The sequence below is a fragment of the Camelina sativa genome, chromosome 11, assembly GCF_030686135.1.
Source record: "Camelina sativa cultivar CO46 ecotype springtype chromosome 11, ASM3068613v1".
NCBI classification, from domain to species: domain Eukaryota; kingdom Viridiplantae; phylum Streptophyta; class Magnoliopsida; order Brassicales; family Brassicaceae; genus Camelina; species Camelina sativa.
The window spans coordinates 10034695-10060850 of NC_141890.1; the positions used below are offsets into that span (position 1 = coordinate 10034695).

The 26156-nt window shown below is 37.9% G+C and overlaps 2 protein-coding genes and 3 pseudogenes across 2 annotated transcripts; 3 read left to right on the plus strand and 2 right to left on the minus strand.

Annotated features, from left to right (window-relative positions):
• The first annotated feature begins 3398 nt into the window (after positions 1 to 3398).
• LOC147933811 (uncharacterized) lies at positions 3399 to 4417 on the plus strand. Its single transcript, XM_087472336.1, has 2 exons — positions 3399 to 3601; positions 4099 to 4417. Exons 1-2 carry the CDS (start codon positions 3399 to 3401, stop codon positions 4415 to 4417), a joined length of 522 nt encoding a protein of 173 aa, XP_087328462.1.
• A 4535-nt stretch (positions 4418 to 8952) lies between these two features.
• Positions 8953 to 10268, plus strand: LOC104727843 (uncharacterized). Its single transcript, XM_019231655.2, has one exon. It carries the CDS (start codon positions 9098 to 9100, stop codon positions 10154 to 10156), a length of 1059 nt encoding a protein of 352 aa, XP_019087200.1. The 5' UTR covers positions 8953 to 9097; the 3' UTR covers positions 10157 to 10268.
• A 903-nt stretch (positions 10269 to 11171) lies between these two features.
• LOC104727844 (putative F-box protein At4g22165 pseudogene) lies at positions 11172 to 12425 on the minus strand (annotated as a pseudogene).
• A 532-nt stretch (positions 12426 to 12957) lies between these two features.
• LOC104727845 (putative F-box protein At4g22180 pseudogene) lies at positions 12958 to 14154 on the minus strand (annotated as a pseudogene).
• A 1359-nt stretch (positions 14155 to 15513) lies between these two features.
• LOC104727847 (uncharacterized) lies at positions 15514 to 17830 on the plus strand (annotated as a pseudogene).
• Positions 17831 to 26156: the final 8326 nt, after the last annotated feature.

Below are 26156 nucleotides of genomic sequence, written 5' to 3' on the forward strand. Positions count from 1 at the left end.
AAAATCACATGATGGACAAATAATTATATAAACTTTGAAGTTTTTTAAAACTTTGATATCACCAACATCACAATGACATCATCATATTCTTATAAAAAGTAAACAAAATTATGTGTTTGTAAGAAAATAATAACTAAGACGAAAATGTAAGATGAAATGACTTTTGGGTTGAGAGGTATGATAACCGGAGAAGATTTTAAACATGGAAAAGGGTCAACCAACTTCGATTTTTATTAAAGATTTTTATTCTTTGTTACTTTTTGCTATTTTCTCGGGAAACATTCACCAAGAAATCGAAAAAATTATCAAGTTTCGAGGGGCTCCACGAATAAAGTCGAGTGGAATTTATATTCTCTTCGTCTCATTCTTATGCCTCCCTCCCACCAGAGCCGTGCGAAGGTTAATAAATACCACAAACGATGAAAAATAAAATAATTGGATGTAACCAAAACAAAAATGTCTACAAAATAAACACCATTATCATTATAATAAAAATAAATAAAGAAATAAACAAACAAATTAAAACAAATAGTTCTTAACCAAACTTTCTATTAATAATAAGATTACCAATTACGATGATTACTTGTGATTCTAAAAAATATTGGGGTGAAAAACATCTAACCAAAACAAAGTACATAGAAATAGAAATTAGACCATTAATTAGTTTTAATTTAACACTTTGACAAAAATAATTTGATGAAAAAAACATTGACATAAAAGTTAATAATGACTGTATTATTTTATATTATAATCAAAAGATCAAGATTAACGACGAAAAAAAACAGGCAAAAATCTATTATAATTCTTACTGTTTAACTAGTTTGTCTGATTCTTTTTAATTAATTAATTAACATGGTATAAGCTCATGTTTAAAACCAAATTATAAATGAACCCATATTTTGATTCTAAATTCTCTATATATTTGAGTTTTCAACGTTGTAACATATAAAGTATAAGCCCATCTTCGTATATAATTTGTAAAAGTATATAGTTTTTATTAGGAATAAACTTAATAGGAGTAATAAATATTATAAATATATGCCCTTAATTTTTTCCCAAAATTGGATGCTACAGGCGAAGGTTTATTTTTCTATAACGTCTGCACGGCTCTGCCTCCCACATATATGTAATTTATTTAACAAATAAAACCTATATTTAGATAATTTTGCTAGAAGAGGCTTATCATGGAGTTGGATTATGATTAAAGAAGTTGGCATTTTACATCTTAATACCTATAATTTGGGTTATAGGTTGTCCCTTGAAAAATGGAAAGTGTGATTCATATAGGGGTATTATATATTTGCTTAAAAATCAAGTTTGGTGAGGAGAGTTAATGAGTTGGGTGGTATATACTATATAGATGGAGAGGAGAGACATAAAGCTTTCTACTCTAGTCTAGTGTGCTGAAGATTTATTACTACTAACTAGATTTTAACCCGCGGTACACCGCGGGCATATAATTTATATTTTATGTTGTATCTATTCGTTAAATATTGAATGTTTTGTAATTAGAGGAATAACTAAATTTTCTAGTTGTTGTGCGGCTAAATATTTATATTATTTTTTAACCCGTAATACACTTCATGACCATTTGTTTGTTATATTTAGTTTGTTTTGTTTAGTGTTTGAGATTCTATTTTGATTTTTAATTATTATAACAAAAAATAAGGGATCTAAATACATACAGTAATTATACGCTGTGATTAAGTCACATTTTTCCTGATGATTTAATTATTTTATACAATCTTAGTTAAATCAACTTGATTTTATGTCAAATATTCTAATATTAGCAATGTTGATAAATAATTAAATGAGGATTTAACCCGTGTTAACACAAGTTTAATAATATTTTCTTAATTTCAACATGTTCTCTTTATAACTCATCTACTATATAACCACATTATATAGTATTTTAAAATTTTTTATTTTTACATATTCGTAATAATTAAAAATTTTATATATGTTAATTATAATATTTAAATAATTGTCAATCAAAGTTTTTCTTACGTTAAGAATCAAAGGTCACAGATTTTGGAAAACAAAATGGGAATCAAATTGTTTTTTTGTTGTAAAGCACTGGATAGTGGACTCCATAACCGGCCACATGTGATCCTTATGTGTTTAGTGTTTACGGCCCATCGGCCCTATTCTATTTCCTAGTCGGTTTTGTACCCTACACTATATATATGTAACCTCAAGTCATTCATGAATAAGAATAAGAAGAGATTCTACACTTTGAATCCTCTCGTTTTACAACACGTTATCAGCACGATCGTTTCTAAAGATCCAGCTGAGTAAAACCCTAAAACCCTAGCCGCCGCCGTTCATCCTTCTTCTTCCACCAAAACCCTAAACCGCCATCTTTCTCCTCTTTGTTCGAAACTAACTCCTATTCACGAGCAAACCTGTGCTCGTGATCAAGTTCCATCCGAAACTAGTTCGAGGTTGGTTCGCGGTTCCGGGGTGAGTGCAGTCCGTGAGCGGTGCAAGGAGCGGTTCAAGATCTGTTTGTGGGAAAGCTGTTTGCGGTTCTGTTCAAGGTTCGTGGTCCATCCAAGTTCGAGGTTCGTGAGAGATATCTGAGGTCTTTAGCTCCCAGATCAAAACCGGTCAGACCCCTTTAGGTGTTAAGGTAATATCGAAACTTATGGGACCATATAATCGAACTTGAATCTAAAACTATTGAACCCTAAAATCCTGCAACTGCACAAACTAACAAAGGTTAGAAGCTATGATTTCTATAACCCTGAAATCGGATTTGCTTGTCATGGATTGTTTGTTGCTTGTTTGTTTATTGCATGCATCATAAGTATAAAATCGGTTATTGCATAAATTGTTTATTGATGCATGAACCCTAAAATCGAATTTGGTAGACTTGTTTTAGGGTTGCTAAATTTCGAACCTAGTTCCTATTAGGAGTAGGAAATTTTGCTAACTTAAAAGAAAATTTAATCTAATGATTCTAAGAATTAAAATCGATTTAGGTGTTTGAGAAATTCAAACCCTAAAACTAAAACATTAAAATCGGAATTATTCTATGTTTGCATAGAGAAATAAATTAGATAACTTCTAAATTAATTATAATTATTATCCTAAAATTTAAGGAATATTTTGTTGTTATCTAAGTTAAGAAAAAAAAAAAGAAAATTTCTAAAACTCAAAACTAGTTAAGAAAAAGGAAATTGTTGCATGTTATTATCTATCTAGATTTCTTGTCTTGCATGCATGAATTAAACCACAAAATTTTAAGTGAAAGGCAAGGCATGGTTCGGTCTTAAATACCGCATGGTCTAAGGCATTGTTCGGTCTTAAATACCGCATGACCTATTAATTGATTGCATGGTTCGGTCTCAAACACCGCATGCTAATGATCGGTTGTCTATTTCTGTTTTATGCAGATGGCAAGGCTTAACAACCTAGACTATGCTGCTTTGAATGCTTGTGGAGACAACTACCTGCAATGGGCATTGGACACTAAGATCATGCTAAAGTCCAAGGACTTATTTGAGTGCATTGAGGAAGGTTTTGAACCATCTAACAAACAAAAGTACAAGGCCATTATGCATATGCGCCATCACCTTGCTGAGAGTCTTAAGAACCAGTACCTCATCATAGAAGATCCTCTTGACCTTTGGACATAGCTTAAACGCAGATACGGACACCAAAAGACGGTGCTCCTACCAAAAGCTCAATTTGATTGGAAAAACCTAAGGATCCAGGATTACAAATCCGTGGATGAGTATAACTCAGAGCTTTTAGGATTGTCTCACTCCTTAGGTTGTGTGGTACTAAGGTCAACAAGAAAGAGCTACTAGAGAAGACTTTGTCTACTTTTAGCCCTAACAACGTATTGCTTCAACAACAATACCGAGAAAAGGGTTTTGAAACCTATGAGGACCTAATCTCGTGTCTACTGCTAGCTGAGCAGAACAATGAATTGTTGTTGATGAACAATGCTATGAGACCTCCTGGTACAGCCCCATTACCAGAAGCACACAAGGTGGATGTGGTAAAGCAAAATCCGAATGAGCCTAAGGAACCCAAAGAGACCAACTATGTCCACAGAGAAAGACATTATGGCCGTGGCCGTGGTGGCAGAGGACGTGGTGGTCATGGGCAATTCCAGGCTAGCCGCTTTGACGGTAATGGCCGTGGAGGCCGCGGATGTGGTGGTAGGGGCCATGGGTCCTTTAAACCAGAAAACAAGGCTAAATCTGTTTGTCACCGATGTTGTATGTCCAACCATTGGGCCAAGAATTGCAGAACACCTAGGCATCTTATTGATGCATATCAAGAAGTCTTGAAGAAGAACCCAGAAGCCAACTATGTGCATCTCGATGGTGAAGATGACTTCGACCAAGAGAATGATGATTCACTAGCATATGAGACTTCTGATTGCCTTAAAGATGATGACTAAATTTCGGCTTTATTTTGGTTTAAATTTATGATTTTATGGTAATGTATTGGATAATTATTTTGGTTTAAATTCAATGATTTTATTTCAATATTTATTTGCTTGTTTTATTAAAATTTAAAACAAAATTATTGTCATTATAGAAATGACCGAGGATATGAGTGTCCTAGTGGTGGACAGTGGATCCAGCCACACAATATTGAAGGACAAAAGATATTTCATAAACCTCATAATGAAAAGTGTCAATGTTAGTACAATTGCGGGTATAGCAAACTTAATAGAAGGCTACGGCCAAGCTCATATATTATTACCTAATGGCATACATATTGAATTGAGTGATGCCTTGTACTCACCCAGCTCTAAGAGAAGCTTATTGAGCGACATTCGGTTGAATGGTTATCATATTGAAACAAAGGGTGAAGGTAGCAAAGAATTTCTATACATTACCGAAATTGTAAATGGACATAAGAAAGTCCTAGAGACTATACCTGCACTAGCCACTGGTCTATACCATGCTAAGATTAACATGATAGAAACTAACTTGGCAAAGCACAAAATTTTCAATGAACAGTTCACTCTATGGCATGACCGGCTTGGCCATTCAGGTACGAACATGATGCGTAAACTGATTAAAAGTTCAAATGGGCACAACCTTAAAGAGAGAAAAGTTATCCCTAAAAATCTCACGTGTGTAGCATGTGCACAAGGGAAACTTATCATACGACCATCAACAGCCAAAGTCCATAAAGAGACTTTAAATTTTCTGGAAAGGATACAAGATGATATATGTGGACCAATACACCCACCTTGTGGGACGTTTAGATATTTTATGGTTATGATCGATGCATCAACCATATGGTCACACATTTGCTTGTTATCCACAAGAAACCTAGCATTTGCTAGGATGTTAGCTCAAATTATAAGACTAAGAGCACATTTTCCAGATTTTCCACTTAAGACTATATGTCTAGACAATGCTGGTGAATTTACATCCCAAGCGTTTAATGATTAATGTATGTCCATGGGGATGAGTGTGGAACATGCTGTGGCAGATGTCCATACACAAAACGGATTAGCTGAATCCTTCATTAAACGAATACAATTGATTGCTCGACCATTGCTAATGAGATCGAAGCTTCCTGTGTCGGCTTGGCGACACGCAGTTTTACATGCAGCAGAACTTATACGCATCAGGCCATCTAGTGAACACAAATATTCACCATCCCAATTATTAACGGGTCATGAGCCAGACATATCCCATCTCAAAACATTTGGTTGTGCCGTTTATGTACCTATTGCTCCACCACAGAGAACTAAGATGGGACCTCAAAGGAGGATGGGAATATATGTTGGATATGAGTTTCCCACCATTATAAAGTATCTTGAGCCAACCACAAGAGATTTATTTAAGGCTAGATACGCGGACTGTCAATTTACAGAATCTGAATTCCCTATGTTGGGTTTAGAGACTAACAAGCTGGTTAAAGAATTAACATGGAATCAAACATCCTTGAATTGGCAAGATCCTCGGAGTCTAGCCTGTGATGCAGAGGTCCAGAAAATTATACATTTGCAAAAGCTAGCTATATAATTGCCAGATTCCCTTGCTGACCCAAAGAGAGTAACAAAATCGTACATACCAGATTGTAATGCACCAGTACGTATTGATGTTCAGAAGGAACACAATAATCAAGTTGCTACAGAGTCTAAGCCACATTTGAAATGAGGTAGACCATTAGGTTCCAAAGATAAGAACCCTCGAAAGTCTAAAGGTGCAAAACAGACCGAGGTTAAGGGAATTACAGAAAATACAGACATAGCCGCGGCAAATCCTAAGGTACCAAATGAGGTTTGGGATGCTGAACCTCAAGGACCTGAAGGTATTGATAATAATGAGATCTCAATAAATTATATCATGTCTGGAATTCAATGGAACCGTAAAGATGTCGACATCGATGAAATATTTGCATACAAGGTAGCACTTGAGATAAATGAGGATCATGAACCCACATCTATATTAGAGTGCACTCAAAGTAAAGATTGGCTAAAGTGGAAAGAGGCCATTGACGTGGAGTTAAACTCTTTAAAGAAGAGAAGTGTGTTTGATCCGATCTTAAGGACAACACCTCAAATAAAGCCAGTTGGACATAAGTGGGTCTTTGTAAGGAAGAGAAATGAGAAGAATGAAATCGTGAGATACAAAGCACGACTTGTAGCACAAGGATTCTCTCAAAGACCAGGAATAGACTATGAGGAGACATACTCCCCTGTGATGGATGCAACAACTTTTAGGTACTTAATAAGTCTGGCTATAAGAGAAAAACTAGATTTGCGGTTAATGGATGTTGTAACTGCATAATTATATGGTCCACTGGATAATGAAATATATATGAGATTACCAGAGGGTTTTGAGCTCAAAGATAAGAGTGGTTCTCGAGAACAGTGTTGCATTAGGCTGAACAAATCCCTTTATGGACTGAAACAGAGTGGTCGAATGTGGTATAACAGGTTAAGTGAATATTTAGCTAAAGAAGGCTATAAGAATGACCCAATCAGTCCATGTATATTTATAAAGAAGTTTGCAAACAAAGGGTTTGTAATTATAGCAGTTTATGTGGATGATTTAAACATCCTTGGGACCTCTGGGGAAATCGCCCAAACAGTCAAATATCTAAGGAAAGAATTTGAAATGAAAGACCTAGGCAAGACAAAATTCTGTTTGGGATTACAGCTTGAGTACATTAATAATGGAATCCTTGTGCATCAAAAGGCATACACAGAATAGGTACTCAAGAGGTTGAAAATGGACCAAGCTCACCCATTGACTAGCCCAATGGTTGTTAGAAGCTTAGATTTGGATAAAGATCTATTTGGTTCAAAGAAGGCCGATGAAGAAGTTCTCGGACCTGAAGTGCCATACCTCAGTGCTATAGGAGAGTTAATGTTCTTGACTAGCCACACTAGACCGGACATATGTTTTGCCGTGAACCTCCTAGCAAGATTTAGTTCTTGTCCGACTAAAAGGCACTGGAACGGTGTTAAACATATATTGCGTTACCTACAAGGGACGATAGATTTTGGTTTATATTATACTAACTATAACAAAGAAGGTTTAGTTGGTTTTGCTGATGCAGGTTATCTATCCGATCCACATAATGGTAAGTCTCAAACAGGTTACGTATTTACACACGGTGGTACGGCGATCTCGTGGTGTTCTATGAAGCAAAGTATTGTGGCCACTTCGTCTAACCATGCGGAAATCCTAGCAATTTATGAAGCCGGACGAGAAAGTGTATGGTTGCGGTCGATGACTCAACACATCAGGGCAAATTGCGGTATGATCGAAGACAAAGAGCCAACCGTACTCGATGAAGACAATACGACCTGTATCGCACAGCTCAAGGAAGGTTACATCAAGGGAGATCAGACAAAGCACATCCTACCGAAGTTCTTCTTCACACACGAACTACAAAAGTGCAATCATGCGACAACTCGACCAATCTCTTCACTAAGGCATTACCGACAACAAAGTTCAAGAAGCTCATGCACTAGATTGGAATGCGGAGGCTTAAGGACTTAAAGTGATGCTTAGAACAGTGGGAGCAATGCGTGTTGTACTCTTTTTCCTTCACCATGGTTTTTTCCCACTGGGTTTTCCTGGTAAGGTTTTAATGAGACAGCACCCCCAAGCGTATTGCATCGATCCCTTAGCATTGGCACGGTTATGTTATCCAATGGGGGGTGTTGTAAAGCACTGGATAGTGGACTCCATAACCGGCCATATGTGATCCTTATGTGTTTAGTGTTTACGGCCCATCGGCCATAGGCCCATCAACCCTATTCTATTTCCTAGTCGGTTTTGTACCCTACACTATATAGATGTAACCTCAAGTCATTCATGAATAAGAATAAGAATAGATTCTACACTTTGAATCCTCTCGTTTTACAACATTTTTTTCTTTGTTTACGAATGATTCAGATATAGAATATCTTCAAAACACAACATAATGTATGGTTAAATATATGATAGTTTCTATTTCCATATTGATTGTTGTTATTTTTTTTAATTGAAATGAAATGTAAAATATTTAGGAAACAAAATCTGGAGTAGTGTTAGTTTTGGAAATTTTTAGTGGTTAATATTGTAAATAACTTTTTAAATAAACAAAACTAAAACGCATTAATGTACTTTAAAAATGTTAATATAGATGGTGAAAATTTAACCAGCAAAGATTATTTACACAACAAATTAGATCATGTTTTTAATACAAACCATAACTAGAGATAGTTACAAACTTACAATTGATGCATATGATCATCATGTGTTTTGAACATAGAGATAAAATCACATTATTGTGTAATAAAAAAGGTTTAAAAAAGGAAATAAAGTTAAATATCCACGTCGGTCTAATAAATAAAATTAAAATGATCAGTTAGAGATATTTTTCCTATTTTAACATAATAAAACAAGCAATCCAAAAAAAATAAAAAAGAAAAACAAAATAAGGTACAAAATATTGCGTAGTTAATGTACGAGTCTGCAAAAAAATATATATGGGTGTCACACTTACACACACACCTGCTCATCATCTCTCTCTCTCTCTTTAACATTCCATTAATTTATTATCTTCTTCTTCTTCTTCTTCTTCAACCTTCCAAAGTCTCTCTCTCTTTCTTGGAACAATGGATAGTCCGACGAGCATACGTAGTATACCACCACCAGAGACTCTTTCTCCTTGCGGTAGCCAACGTCGTAGAAGCAGCTGCGACTCTAACCCACCTGAGTTCGAGTTCTGGCGTCTTACCAACTCTTCGTTTCCTCAACCTGACGACTCAGATCTCCTCTCCGCCGACGAGCTTTTCCACGACGGCGTTCTTTTGCCTCTTCATCTTCTCTCTGTCAAATCTGAGCTTCCATCCGACCCGAATATCTCGGAATGCGACCCGGATCCGTCTCCTTCTCCTTCTCCTGCTGCTTTGGTTAATACAGAGGAAAAACCGGAACTTGAACCCGGTTTAGGATCTGAGCTGACCCGAGAGACGACGGTTTCGAAGCGGTGGAGAGATATTTTCAGGAAGAGCGAAACCAAACCGCCGGGGAAGAAAGAGAAAGTGAAGGAGAGTAAGAAGGAGAAGAAGAAAACCGGGTCGGGTCCTGGTTCGGGTTCGGGTTCTGGAGCGGAGCTCAACATCAACATTTGGCCCTTCTCAAGAAGTAGATCCGCTGGGAACAACGTGACCCGACCCAGAATGTCGTTCGGAGCTCCGACGACCCGGAAAGTCAGCAGCGCGCCGTGTTCACGTAGCAACTCCACCGGTGAATCCAAGTCGAGGAAGTGGCCGAGTAGTCCCGGTCGTAACGGCGTGCATCTTGGCCGGAGCAGTCCGGTTTGGCAAGTCCGGCGTGGAGGTGGAGGAGGAGGAGGAGGAGCTCCGGTTGGGAAAACTGTACCCGAACCGACGATGGGTCGGGTAGTGGGTAAAAGGGAAATTACCGAGACACGTAGGGGTAAAACGGTAATTGAGAGCAATAAAGCAAAAGTCTTGAACTTGAACGTGCCTATGTGCATTGGTTATCGGAGCCGGTTAAGCTGCAGAACCGACGAGAGTGGTGGTGGTGGTAATAGTAACATCATTGGGAGTGACAACAATAATAACAACAACGTCAATGCTAGTAATCCTAATCCTAATCCTAATGGTTTATTTGGCTTTCGTAATCTCTTTGTTAAGAAAGTTTATTGACTTTATTTTTGTTTATTTGTAATATACTAGTAATCTTGTAAAAGTGTTTCATTTTTATCGAAAGAGATCCTCTTAATACATAGTCTCGAGGGTCCATTTTTATTGTTCTTAATTCCTGTTGTTACTTTTTGCTGTTTAGTACGATGTGTGTGTGGGATTCATTCAGGTAGATTATCGTATTTGATTATAAATATATCATGTAAATTAAGATCTCGATGGCTTTTTAAATATTATTTTGTTAACTACTTTTTCTCCATAGTTTATCATGATGGGTTGGTTTCATGTTGACGTAATCTAAGGTTTTTTATAGTTATACTTTTGAAAGCTTCGAAATTTTCTTGGGAGGGTTTCACAACAAAACCTTCCAAGGTGGATGCATCTGAAAATATTGTGAGTTACAGAAAAACTAGTAATCACAAAAACAGGATTCAAGAATCTGTTCCTTCCAGGTTCTACAAGGTTCATTCATGGATTTCTTTAAGAAATATGAAACAAATTGATTATTTGGGAGACAAGACAATACTTTTTGGGAGAGAAGACAATGCTCTTCAATAGATTTCATTGGTAGTCATGAGAATAACACACGTGATGTATTTATTTTCAGTTACAAGACAGAGAAGATGGTGCCACAGCCACTCCCACTCCCACACAATTCGATTGTTCCTCAGTTAAACTCTCTAGTGCTCGAAGGTGGTTCTTACCAAGTTCCACAAATACATGATTAAATTGCGATTCTTCAATAGTCAAGTCTATCGTCTCTCTAATCTCGTTAGTTTTGCGCTTTTGCAAGTAGTGATTTTGATAAAATTAAGTCGAATAATAGAAACATGTTAAAACCAAGAAAATAATAATGTTCTTTATAAAGAGAAACTTATAGCCAAAGATCATTTTGCTAGTTTATTGTGTAGTTTAACATTTGTGAATTGAAGATAAAAACTTATAAAAAAAACAGAGCGCCATCAGCATTAGTTATAGAGAAAAACACATATTAAAGAGGTTAATATGTTGAGATTAATCATGTCTGCGTGAAACTTGGTAAGAACTAAGAACTAAGAACCATCAAGCTTTAGAGATAAACAATCATATTTGTGCAGTTGCTCCAACTTCTTTGTCTCGAGACTGAAGATAAAGATACCATTTGTCTTCGGTCGTCCACGACAGCCACTGAAATAGATGGAGTTGCCATTGAGTCCATCAATTTCACAGGAGGGCACAGTGATGCCTAGATCCAAAAGCATTGCCTCGTCGCCCAAAGAATCAACTCGTTTATATTTCTTGATCTTCCCTGATGATTTATAAATGTTGGTGACGCTGAAGGACCATTCTTTAGACATATTATGCTGTTTCATAATGACCTTTAGGACATCTCCTCTTATTGTGACTACAAGTTTTGGATCAGAAAAAACCCAATAATCAGTTGATTCCACACGACGGCACAGCCACAGACGGCCTCCTAACTTATTATTTCGTGAAGGACGACGAGCCATCTCTAATCTACTACGAAACATACCACGTTTTAAGATTCGTTGTGGAATCTCATCAGAAAAATCTAAGATTTTGAAACCACCATCACTGTTTAGGAAGTAAAGCTTGTGATCCTTGTAAACCATGTCAGAACAATATGAAGTGTTGGGGATTTGATTCCACGAGGTGTCCCCTTTCTTGGCATAAACCACACACCAATCTCTAAGTCCCCAAAAAACTATATGATCTTTGGTTTTCTCGTCAATCCAAAACGCAGGGGATTTTATAATCATACCATTGCTCTTGACTCTGACAGTATCGTGTGAAATGCGAAACCTCTCATCTATGATTCGTTCAACCTTTAGCATGCCAAGTTGGGACTCCAGAGACGGCAGATCTCTCCTCTCACGGGTAAATAGATTAACAATGCAGCATTGTATCAGAGGATCTTGCATTAGGAGCCAACTTCCACAAGTTGCTATACAAACACTATTTGCAAATCCGACGCCAAGATCTTGCGTGTTGTAACGTTTTTGTTTTTCCTCGGGATTGAACAACGTGCGTGAATTGTTGTTTCTGTCTTTGGGGAAGGGAATCAGCCAAGAGATGTGATACTTGGGGTTGGGCACGCATTGTCTTGAAGCAGAGTACCAAGACAAACATACGGATTTAGCTCGTTCGAAATTAGGAGAGTTGAGGCGTTCCAACACAGAAACAAGATATCTAAAGGAATCTCCGACCAGGAACGGCATGTATCTCGTCGTCTAAGACGCTTATGAGAATTAGGGTTATGCTTCTCCTCCATGATTGAATGTTTTTCTCTTAGCACACCCGTCACGTCACGTCTTACTCGAACCTAAAACCTAGGGAATGCATTAGTTCAGGTTTTTCTATAGGCTTGATCGGCCCATTCAACCAGCGTATATATTACTACGCAATTTTTATTTATTTATTATCCTTTTATTTTCTGTTAGGCATTTTAGATTTTTAGTTTCAAAAATCCCAATTATAAAGTTTTGGTTTTGCGTAAAACAGTAAAAAATGAAATAATTTAACCATTTTTTTTTATGTATAAGATAATTAGATTGAACCTAAACAAACGTGATGTCGAATGAAAATATTATGAAATTTGGTTTGTATCTAAGATTACATACGTAACCGATACGATAACATATGTTTGGAGAACAGTACAAGAGCAGCACATTTTTATTTATCCCCCTATAAAAGAATCAATGAGACTCCAAAACAAAAGCTCATCGAATTAATTAAGCATATAACTTTTAACTGAAAAACCAACACATCATCATCATTCATTAGAGAAGAAGAAAGTTGAAAAATCAATCAAGTTTGTGTGAAATTTGGTAAGAACCATCGAGCACTAGAGAGTTGAGCTGGAGAACAATCGAATTTATGCACTGGATCCATCTTCTCAGTCTCGAGGTCGTAGATAAATTTATCATTAATGATCTTTCCATGACTACCACTGAAATAGATGCAATTTCTTTTGAGTAGTCCAGTGTCATTCGCGAGAACAGTGATACCTAGATCCCAAAGCAATGCCTCGTCGCCCAACGTAACAACTTTTTCATACATCTTGAAGGACCCTGATGAATGAGCCTTCCAGATGTCGAAGAATCTGCAGATGCTGGTGTTACGGTCCCATATTTTGTCAACCTTGAGGACATCTCCATTTACTGTGACTACAAGTTTTGTATTGACAGTTCTGTAGGGTTTAAGACGACGTTGTTTTAATAAGAGTCGCATAATGACACAACCTTGAAAGGTTTGTTGCGGAACCTCTCTTGAGAGATCAAAGATTCTGAGTTCACATTCGTAGCCAGAGCTAGAGAAGTAAAGCTTGTGATCCTTGTAAACCATGTCAAAACAATTTGAAAGTTCGGGGATCTGATTCCACGAGGTATCTCCTTTCTTGGCATAAACCACACACCACATTCCAAATCCCCATATAACTACGTAATCTTTGGTTTTCTCGTCGATCCAAAACACAGGGGTTCGTATAGGAATACCTCTACTGTTGAACTCCCTACCGTTGTGATCGGGTGAAACGTGAAAACCATCATCTACGGTTCGCTCGATCTTTATCATTCCAAGTTGTGACTCCACAGGAGGTAGACTGATCCCCTCGTAAGTGAATAGATTCAAAATATAGAGATTAAATCGTGGATCTCGCATAAGGAGCCAGCTTCCATAGGTTGCCATATAAACACTCTTTGCAAAAATTTCACCAAGATCTTTCGTTTTGTAAAGTTTGTGTTTCTCCTCGGGATTGAACAACGTGCATGAGTTGTTGTCGTTGTTGTCTTTGGGGAAGAGAACCAGCCAAGGGAACTGATTGGGCACGTATTGTCTCGAATTGAGTGCCAAGACGAACAGACGGATTTAGCTCGTCGGAAATTAGCAACGGTGAGGCGTTCGAACACTGAAGTCAAGAGGTCTAGAGGAAGCTCCGACCAGGAATTTGGTGTATCTCGTCTGAGACGCTTATGAGAAGTAGGGTTCTGCCCTTTCTCCATATTGTATGGCAAATTGAAAGAGAGAGACGATTGAATGCTTTGTCTTGCCGTAGAAGGGCAGAAGTGGCGTCTGATTACAACCTAAATCTAGGATTTCATTGCCACATATCTATATTAACCAAGTTATGATTATAATTATTATTATTTAAAAATTTATTTACAAAGTTAATCTTTAAAAAATTACACAAAAAAAACAATAAGTAAAACTAATTTATCTTCAACCTAACAACAAATATTCTCAAAAGATTTTAATTCATTTAAAAATAGAAATACATTAAATCGAATATCTCTTATTTGGTAAGTTAATATTGTTGCACAAAATATTAAATCTTGTGCATATCATTTTGTACACATAACAAATAAAATACCAGCGCACGTCTATCATTAGTCATTAGCGAAAAAACAACATAGTGAAGCAGAAAGTTGAAATCATCTTGTAGATGTGAAACTTGGTAAGAACCATCGAGAAGAAGAACAATTAAAATCAAAGTTGTGCAATCGCTTCATCTTCTTTGTTTCGAGATTGAAGATAGAGATCTCATTTATGTTCTCTCGATCAGACAAATAGATGGAGTTTCTATTGAAACCCTCAAAGTCATTGGTAGGCAAAGTGATGCATGTTGGATATGCACTACAAAAAACACGGTAAGTTACCATGGGCGGAGGCAGTGAACCATTACCAGGGTCAATTAAATTTTAAAAATTAGTTGAATTTTTATGAAAAAAAAAAATGACCCTTATGCAATAACAAAATTGATCCAGATAAAATTTTGTCCAACGTTATAATTAACCCACGTGAAATATTAAAACACAATAAGGCTTTAAGTTTAAGGTTTTCCGTATGAAATATTGAGCCCAACTAATTTTAGTAAATATAGAATTGTTTAAGAGCCCATCTAATATTTTGTCTTTTTTTTTGTCTACCTACGTGAGCCTCCTAAAAACGAAAAACAACTGTTCAGCTTCTTCTTCTTTGTTCTTTTTCAAATTTCAGATATTGTATATGAGTTTTCTTCTTCTTTGTTCCAAAACTCAAGAGTTATAACTTCTAAGATTAGATTTCCAGGTACTTGAATATAAACTTTTTGTATATTAAATTTGCTTAACTAAGTTCAATACTGTCTATTATTAAAAATAAATTTCTTAAGCTCTGTTTGTGTTAATGTCAAAAAAATTGTGATTTTGCTTTGTTTTAGTTTCGAATTTATTAAATTTACCTATCTGTTGGTGTTAACTGTCACTCTTTATAGTTTATATGATTTTGATAGCTCTGTTTGTGTTAATCGTCCATGATCTTCACATGCTCACAGCTCACTCTTATATGATTTTGACTTTTGTGTGTAGGAAACAATAAACAAAATGGATCGCTTCGTCGTGAAAAGGAAGACTCCACCGTCTGATGATATTGATTTGGATGATTTGCCATGGGATCCAGCAAAGAGGAAAAGAATTATAAGCTATCATCCTAATCAAAGAGATGAAGTACGGCGCAAATATTTGATTAGAGGACCTTGTCAACCTCGTGGTCACCGTTTTAAACAAACAGCAATTGGAGGGGTGCTTCGACGTTTTAATCTAAAGTGGTTTGATATGTATGGTGATTGGTTGGAATATAGTGTGGAGAACGATAAAGCTTTTTGTTTGTGTTGTTACTTATTCAAAGATCAAGCTCAAAATCAAGGTGGGAGTGATTGCTTTGTATCAACTGGTTTTTGTGGTTGGAATAAGGGGTTGCAGGGGTTGAATCAACATGTGGGATCTGATGTGAATAGTTTTCACAACAATGCCAAAAGAAAATGTGAGTATTTGATGAGGCAAGGTCAGTCTATCAAACATGCTCTTCATAAACAGAGCGATGTTGTGAAGAATGATTACAGAATTCGATTGAATGCTTCCATTGATGTTTCTAGACATTTGTTACATCAAGGATTACCATTTCGTGGTCATGATGAGTCAGATGAGTCAGCTAATAGAGGTAATTTCTTAGAGCTTCTGAAGTATACCGCTGGTCAGAATGAGGTTGTAAAAAAAGTTGTCTTGAATAATGCTCCTAAAAACAATCAGATGACATCTCCTCCAATTCAAAAGGACATTGTGTATTGCTTTGTGGAAGAGGTAACTAAATCTATTATTGAAGAAATTGATAATGATGTCTTTGGTTTGCTGGTAGATGAATCTGCTGATGTATCATACAAAGAGCAAATGGCAGTGGTTTTTCGCTTCGTTGATAAGTATGGGATAGTCAAAGAAAGATTTGTTGGTGTTATTCATGTGAAGGAGACATCTTCTTTATCTTTGAAGTGTGCTATTGATTCTTTGTTTGCAATGTATGGATTGAGTATGAAAAAGGTGAGAGGACAAGGATATGATGGAGCTAGTAATATGAAAGGAGAATTCAATGGACTAAGATCATTGGTTTTGAAAGAAAGCAGCTCAGCTTATTATGTTCATTGTTTTGCTCATCAACTACAACTAGTTGTCATGGCAGTAGCGAAAAAGCATTTTGAAGTTGGAGAATTTTTTGACATGATTTCTGTTTTGTTGAATGTGGTTGGAGCTTCTTGCAAGATAAAAGATATGATCCGGGAAAACTACAGAAAAATAGTGGAAGAAGGGATTAACAATGGTGAAATTAAGACTGGAACTGGGTTGAATCAAGAAATTTCTCTTCAAAGGCCTGGAAATACTCGTTGGGGTTCACATTATAAGACTTTACTGCGACTTGTTGAGCTGTTTTCTTATGTAGTTAAAGTTCTTGAGTATATCCAGGATGAATGCACAGACTCCACCAAAAGACAACAAGCATATGGAATTCTCAAGTATTTTCACACCTTTGATTTTGTTTTCTATCTACACTTGATGCTGTTTGTTATGGGTCTCACTGAAAGTTTATCAAAGGCTTTACAAAGAAAAAACCAAGATATCTTGAATGCTATTTCATTGGTGGAATCAACTAAAAGTCAGTTGCAAAAGCTTAGAGATGATGGATGGGATGCTTTATGGCTAAAATCAGTTCATTATGTGAGCAAAGTGACATTGGGCTGGTCATAATGGAGGAAGATTTTGTTGACTCAAGAAGACCAAGGAAAAAGACCGGCCTAACCAACTTGCATCACTATAAGGTGGACTGTTTCTACAATGTCTTAGATATGCAACTTCAAGAGTTTAATGATCGTTTTGATGAGGTAAATTCTGAACTACTTGTTTGCATATCATCCTTGAGTCCAATAGATTCTTTTCAGCAGTTTTATAAGTCATTGCTCATGAGATTGGCTGAATTTTATCCAGAAGATTTTAGTTTTATGGAGCGTAAATCTCTTGATCTGCAACTTGAGATATATCTTGACAATGTGCAAAGAGATGAAAGGTTTACAGATTTAAAGAGTCTTAGTGATCTTGCACGTTTGATGGTGGAGACAAGAAAACATCTTTCACATCCTTTGGTATATCGTCTTCTGAAGCTATCTCTGATTCTCCCTGTTGCGACTGCAACCGTTGAACGATGTTTCTCTGCAATGACTTTTGTGAGACGACATTGCGTAATCGTATTGGTGATGTATTTTTAAGTGATTGTCTTGTTTGTTTTATTGAAAAACAGATACTTAACACTATCACAAACGAATCAGTGATAAGACGATTTCAAGATATGAGTGAACGTCGAGTGCATCTTTTGTAGTTGTAATGACAATTTTATGGTTTTAACTATTATTTTTTCTGCTTAAAAAAATATGACCTTGGTGGATAGATTTTCTGGCTCCGCCACTGGGTAAGTTACGTCATTTATATTCATAGTTAACGTCGGTTGTCTAATGACTCCAATATATTGGCGTTGGTTTGGAAACCGACTTCTCACGACCCGACACTAAAATTAATAACTTCGGTTATAGAACTGACGTTTGGTTTAACGTTAGAGTATTTGCGTCGGTTTTCATATATTTAACGTCATTTTATTGTAACTTTAATATGCGCAAGTCTGTGATTAGCGTCACTCATGCAACCGACGTATGTGCAGTGATTATTTGATTATATTATATTCTAATTTATGTTTTTTAATACATGAAAATTATAAATAAAAAATCATCAAAAATATTAATCAATATAAAAGTCAGATATTCAAACATGATATCGTTTTATAAGAAATGTAACTCTGTATAAAAATTTCTAGTAGCATGGATACAATCTTATAAGTTATAACAACATACAAGAGATGTTTATTACTGTAGTAAACCTATACTCTTTAATAGCATCGATAGCATATGTTATCAATGTTTGCTCTATCGTCTCTCGCCATTTCTTTGCAGCTTTCCACATTCTCTGGTGACTTCACTCGTCATTGGGACCTGAGAACATTGATATGATACGATTGTCGGATTAGAAACTCAAAATCAACTGGTCACATTAGAAACTCAAAATCAACTGGTCACATTAGAAACTCAAAACAATGCTTTCTACCTGCATCCTGTATATCCAACATCATTAACCTCTTTCTTTCTCAGTTTTCTTCTCTCATGATCTAATCAAAGAAAGTTCAAACACTACGGATGAAAAGGCTCTAGACAACCAAATCATAAATGCCAAGAATACTTGAGAAGCTAGCGACAAAATGCAGTGTATAAGTAATGCAGTGTATAAGCTAGCAACATATTACCAGTGTACTGAAGCTAAATGGGAAAAATTAATGAATGAATGAAACACTTTACCTTATGGAACTATGGATAGGGGTCCAACATTCTGAGGCAAGCTCGTATCCATTAGGATTGTCACAAGGAGGCTGAAAAATAGAAATGCAAACTCTTCCATCAGAATTAAATGCAGTCAAAGAGTATAAACCCTCAGAAAAGTCATTTTTAAAGTTTGAGAATGGAGAGAGTTGTTTACTTATTTCCAGAATAAGCACGGGAGATACTCGATAAGATAATGAGTCTTACGTGGAACAACACTTTCAAGTTTCCGACTTTTCTTTGGACTGATAGAGAAATCTGAAGAACAAAAATGAAAGGAATGAAGTATATAGAGTGAAAGAAACACATAATGTAAATGGGAAACCTTTACTAAAGCACTGTTAGAATCCATCAAATCCTGAAACGAAACCTAAAAGCACTGTTAGAATTAAACTAATTATTCAGAAACGAAAAAAAATTCGAAAACAATGTACCATACGAATACAAATCATCGATCACAAACTACCAGAAAAAGCCGTCGGAGATAGAGAACGAAAACCTCGAACTGAAGTGAGATTTGTCTCTTCAATATTGGATCTTAACCTCGTGATAGAGATGATGATCAATTTCATCGCAATCGAAAATTCAAGTTGAGAAAAATTTCAGCGTTCTCCGATTATGAAAGAGATCTCTGATTTTGTAAAGAAGAAGATAAACTCTTTATCGTTATTTTATTAATATTATTATTGACTAGTTAAAGTTAAAACTAACGTCGGTTTACTAAACGATGTTAAATTCCTTCCTTTATTTGGTTTTCACGTCGGTTTGAGAACCGTTGTTAAAAAACCGACGTCTTCTAGTAATTTTCTTGTAGTGATGGGTTTCACTCCCAATATTCTAGGAGGCCCAAACAGAAGATTCTCAAGAAATTTAGAGCCTAAAGTCATGGATATAGCCCATTTGGTCGCAGTAAAAAAATCGTCATTTGCGGAAGAGACAAAGGGGACCCTAGATCAATGGCCCACTATAAATACCAGATGTCATTGTCAGAGCTCTGGAACTGAAATCTTGGCAATAAGAGAAAAAATCATTTATTCTTGTATTAATTGCGCTTAAAGCTTTGATTGCATTTTCTGTAAACACTTCTCTTGAATTCTACGGTAATAAAAAGACCACATCCGATTTATCCCCATTAATATTCGTATTATTTATATTGTCGATTTCATACATGACCAATATTCTCCCGCAGCCCGCGTCGTGCCTCCTACGCCGACCATATGGGGGCGCACCCGTTCAAGAACGAACCAGCTCCAAGGCGTCAACAGAACCGAAGCAGCTACGGTCGAGGACGCAACACTCACTGACCACATAGCCGTAGGCGCTACGCGCGTTGCTCCAACCAATGGCGTAGCCGTAGGCGCTACGCCCCCGTTCGTGTAGCCGCTGGTGTCAATCCAACCGACTGCGAAACCGTAGACGCTGCGCGCGTCGCTCCGAGCACCAATAGTGTAGCCGTAGGCGCTACACTCCGTCCTCAAATGAGGTAGCCGTAGGCGCTACGCCCCCTATTGTGTACACATAGGCGGTACGCCCCCTATTGTGTACACATAGGCGCTACGCCCCCTATTGTGTACACATAGGCGCTACGCCCCCTATTGTGTACACATAGGCGCTACGCCCCCTATTGTGTACACATAGGCGCTACGCTCCCGAATCGTGTAGCAGGTGGCATCGCTCCAATGAGTCGCATAATCATAGGCACGACACGAACAACATCTCATCCTGCGTACCTCGCCCATATGCAAACACTTATCACTCACATTGAACAATCACCGATATTCTCCACCCCCGTCTGAGAGCAATCACACGCGACCGCAAGCTCGCTGACATCAACGCGTATCACGTAGCAGCGACCTCGCCAATGTAACTCGTAATGGTGACCTCGCCAACGTATCTCGTAACATCGACCTCGTCAACTATCGAGCACACCACCGTACGACATCACGCCATGCCGTCATGCCTCAGAACAAATCGATATATCGGAACTTGTTTCCAACACGCCATGACACATCAGCCGTCTCGCCAAGTATCGTATGATCTCGCAAGAAATCAGCCATCTCGCCAAGTATCGTACAATCTCGCAATCCATCAACCATCTCACCACTATACGCGTACGATCTTGCAAGCAATCAATCATCCCACCAAGTATCGTACGATCTCGCAAGCTATCAGCCATATCATCAAGTATCGAGCCAACTCACCAAGCATCAGCGCGCCCCCGTACGACATCCACCTTGCCAAGTCTCGCGCACATGATCTCGCACACATGACCTTGCCACTCTTGATCTCGCATTCGTGAGCTTGCAATTCTCGCTCCACCTCGCAACTCTCGCACGATCTTACACTCTCGATCTCGTAACTCTCGCACGATCTCGCACCCTCGATCTTGCTCTCTCGATCTCGCAACTCTCACACGATCTCGCATCCTCAATCTCGCAACTGATGCTCGAGCTCGCCACTCACAATCTCGCTCTCTCGATCTCGCACCCTCGATCTCGCAACTGAAGCTCGAGCTCGTCACTCACGATCTCGCTCTCTCGATCTCACACTCTCGATCTCACACTCTCAATCTCACAATTCTTGCATGATCTCGCACCCTCGATCTCACACCCTCGATTTTGCAAATCTCGCTCCAGTTCACCATTCAAGATCTCCCACTCTCGATCTCGCAACTCTCGAGTGTGCCAACTGTCGAGCATGTTAAGCCTCGAGCATGCCGTGATGTCGACGAACACGCCGACCCAATATGCGTTAGAGTCAACGCATAGTCACATGAGCCATGATACCTCTGCGTCAACTACCACGCCACCACGCGGACAAATCACCTCCCCTTCGACACGCCCCGGAAAGATTAGGGCACCACTGTAACAATCCCGATGTCATCACACTATCTCCTGCGTATCCACGCCGAACACGACAACAAACCATTCCACGTATCTCGCAAGTACACCATTGAGCATGCCTCCGAACCTGGATCTGCAAGCCGCTCTGTACACGTATACGAAGGCACAACCACTTAGCTCTCAGCCTTGTCTAGATTTATGTGTGTCGCCACGCATCAAGGAGCATTCTTGCCATACTTGGCACAACAAGAACCCAATAATAAAAAAAAAAAAACACGCTCGACAATATCGAGCTCCTGCTATAACATCTTTTTGATATGATTATCTCTAAAAACCCACGGGATAAGCTGGACGCAAGAGCCGCATCCTACGAGTTTTACACACGGGATTAGCCGGACGCAAGAGCCGCATCCAATGCGTTTTCGGGCAGTACTGCTCTGCTAACGCCTAGCTCGCACATCGTTGCCCTTGCCAGGTGTACGATTTTAAACGCGCTCCGCATGGGTGCAGTGGTGAAATAATCCACGTCCTTATTCGTCCTGGCCAGGTGTAAGATTTTGAATGCGCTCGGCAGTGGTGAAATAATCCACGTCTTTACTTCGGTAAGAAATTTTAAGCCGAGCCCAGACTCGCAATGAGCTAGCAGGAAGCAAAGTGAGTAAGCCGAGACCCCGACTCACACACACGCAAGTCCTGCAGCACCCACAGGGTAAGCTGGTCACGCGTACCACACCTAAAACAGTAAGACAAGTCCGTCTTGTCTACTCAAGACGTTTCGGGGAGCACCATATCCAGGGTAAGCCAGGAGACGTCCTGCAATGCAAAATATGCCTTGTAAACAACAAAAACGTCGCATCTCTATTTTGAGGGTAATTTCGCAATAATCCAACTTTGCACGACAGAAATTAGCAATAATCAACCTTTGCGAAGATCATCAATAAAATACGAATGATCAAGTTCATGAAGCAACCGAGTTCGCAGTTATAAAAACAAAAAACAAAAACAAAAAACACAAAAAAGCAAGAACAAAAGCAATAAACGATAATACGAAGACGCGTCACTCTTGAGCAGTCTCGTCGGCGCCTCTGGTAGCAAACTCCGGGAAGGACTCGAGATCATCTTCACACCATGGCTTCACGTATAGACGCATTTGCGGAGATCATCTTCACGACATGACTTCACGTGTAGGTGCAATCACAAATGTCATCTCGCCGTTTCGTATGCATGCTTCGACGCCACGACGTTCCCGTATACTCCTAGTCACATCAAGCCAAATCATCGCGCGCCATTTAGTATGCACGCCTCGACGCCACGATAACGTACACCCAACAACCACTCAAATCGCGAACTTCCACGACTAGTTCGTAACCTCTAAGCTCTTACGCGCCACCGCGTGTCAAGCGCGCCTCTACGATTTTCTCGCCGAGACCAGCATGCCTTTAGACTCTGCGCGCCACCACTCCATCGCGCCATAGCCTTGAATGTTACACAAGTCTCCAAATCAACAAGGAATCGCGCAACGACCATCATCACGACGAGACCTCCATACCTTCAACCATCTTTACACGCGAACATGGAGCCACGAGATCCGATCGACGAACACGGCCACACATAGAAGTCTCAAAACTCCCGTTCAAAATCTACCACACCTAGGAAAATGTGCGCAATGCACTATTCATCCTGGAATTCTTTGAATGTCTTGAAAAACGTGCGTAATGCACTATTCATCCTGAAACCTTCCAGAAGGTCTTCAAGCTCCTAAAATCTTCTGTTCCTATTGCAAGACGGACCTAGAGATGCAGAATTGCACAATAATCTCAAGCAAGCCATCGCTCATCGGACTAGGGGGACCACTGTTGGGTATGGGCTTCGCCCCCAACATTCTAGGAGGTCCAAACAAAAGATTCTCAAAAAGTTTAGAGCCTAAAGTCATGGATCTGGCCCATTTGGCCGCATGGGCAAAACCGTCATTTGTGGAAGAGACAGAGGGGACCCTAGGTCAATGACCCAATATAAATACCAGATGTCATTGTCAGAGCTCTTTATCCAAAATCTTGGCAATCAGAGAGAAAAGAGCATTTATTCTTGTATTAATTGCGCTTAAAGCTTTGATTGCATTTTCTGTAAACCCTTCTCTTGAATTCTACGTTAATAAAATAACATGATCCGATTTATCCCCATTAATATTCGTATTATTTATATTGTCGATTTCATACATCAACAATGCATAGATCCAAAATCATTGCCTCGTCTCCTAAAGAATAAACTTCTTCATACTCCTTAAACAGCCTTGATGATGAATATTGTAGACGCGGAATGACTGGATTATCTTCATTCTTTCAACCTTGAGGAATTCTCCTGTTACTGTCAAAGTCAAAAGTTCAAACTGTCTTATGTTTTGTGTAATCTTTATGTGTTTCGAGGGAGGATACTTCTTTACTCTTTTGTTCAACCTCTAATGAATAATTTTATTAATACAAAATCCAATAGAAGGTGTGTTGTTTAGTACCCTTTCTTCTAATTCTAATGAACGTTAGGCATAGTGAGGATTTAACAACTCGAGCTTATACATACGAAAATGTACCTTGCTCCTAAGAAGGGACCATGTAGCAAGTTTGGCCTCGAGCTCTTGATGGCATGTAGCCTACCGTCCTCATTCACTGTTGAAAGATATTGGTTCTTCTTCCATAGAATACAACAAACGTTTCCATAGAATACAACAAACGTTTCACTTGTAAGAGAAATTGCACAGTTTACGATTGTAACCAAAGTTGTTCTGTTTAGTAACTAACTTTGACTTTGTTCAAAAACAGAGTAAGACTGGACAAGAGAGAGAGAAACGTGGTGTGAATTACAACATCACACATACAATAACATATACCAAACTCAATTGTAAACTAACAAACAGAAACTGTATGTTGTTCATGTTCTTCAAAATTAAGTATGAATTAGTTAAGTCATGTTAAAATAGTAAAATACATCTGCATATATAGTTCTCACATCTCAATCTCTCTCTTCTAAATTTTGATTGTATTTGCATTTATCATCATATGATGAAAACGCCACTGCAAATACAATCAAAACTGGTCTTAGGGGCGGACGCAGGGCTATGAGGGGTGTGGCACGTGCCCCACACTCTTTTTTTTTTTTCCTTTATATTATATGTGTTACTGTATTTATAGATCTGTCTTATTGAATATTTTTGAAAGGTGCCACACCCTCATTGAAAATCAAATATATGCCTTAACGGCTTAACCCAATCAGTCGTATTAAAAACGTAAAGAAAGTTATTTCAATTCAAAATAATTAACAAGAACGACCCACATAACTTTGCTAACAAAAGTCTGGGATAATTTTTTTTTTCTGGTGCAATAGAAGTTTCCTATAGTTATTTTTTAAAAATACCAGAAGAGAATTAGAACATAAGTGATCTAGTTTTCTGTCTCCGTCAACTAAAACTTGAATTATCATAACTTTTTTAGTTTTCTTCCTAGTTCTAAATACATCAAACATGTTTATCATAAGTAATTATTTTGTGATTAATTTATAATGTGAAAAATTCTCTAGTTAATTTTCTCTAGGTTTATAATATGATTTATTTTTCATAAAACTTGTAAATCATGTTATTTTATCAGTTAATAGATAATTCGTTCATATACCAAATTTTAATGTAACCTATAATTAATGGTTTTTAAACAATAGTCTATTTTTAAAAAATAAAAACATTTAATAAAGTGGCAAATGAAATAGCGATGAAACATATATTTCTTTCATTTATAGTTTTAAATTTATTACAGAACATTTTTATGTTTATATATAATTTTTAAAAAAATTTAGCGTGCGGTGTGCCCCATACTAAAAAGTATCCTGGATCCGCTGACTGGTCTCAAAGAAATCAAATAACCAAAATCATTTTCAAACGTAGATGTAAAATTGTGCCTTAAAGCACTAGCGACGTAACATAATACGGTGATATCGGTATCAGTACACCAGCGAGCACTTCCCGAGTCCTTTTCCATAGGGAAAGTCTAATATCTCGGAAATTTCTCGCTGGTGTACTGATACCTATACCAATATTGGCGTAGTCGCAACGTCGCTAGTGCTTTTATGCACGATTTTTCCATCTACATTTGTAATTGATTGTATTTTAGCTGTTTCAGTACATTTGTAATCTCACCGTACATCTTCCTACACCAGCGAGATCCGTATCGCTACACCAGCTAGTCCTTTTCGATACAGGAAGTGTTCTGATATATGGTTAATTAACTGGTGTAAATTGGCCTGTAACCTTGGTCATGGCATGTATATCCAGCGAGTCGTCAACCTATGTAAAGAACGGTACATCTTCCTACTCATGCTTTTATTTTCTCATAAAAACATTATCGTTGACAACAAAATTTTATCTTCTCTAATTCTCTGCCTTCCAGAAAATCAGATC

Excerpts from the sequence above, each read along its gene's own strand:
- LOC104727843 (XM_019231655.2), top strand. The coding sequence starts at position 9,098 with ATGGATAGTCCGACGAGCATACGTAGTATACCACCACCAGAGACTCTT.
- LOC147933811 (XM_087472336.1), top strand. The coding sequence starts at position 3,399 with ATGGCAAGGCTTAACAACCTAGACTATGCTGCTTTGAATGCTTGTGGA. Across the intron at positions 3,602-4,098 it reads GCTGAGAGTCTTAAGAACCA|AGGACGTGGTGGTCATGGGC; the intron begins GTACCTCATCAT and ends CCGTGGTGGCAG.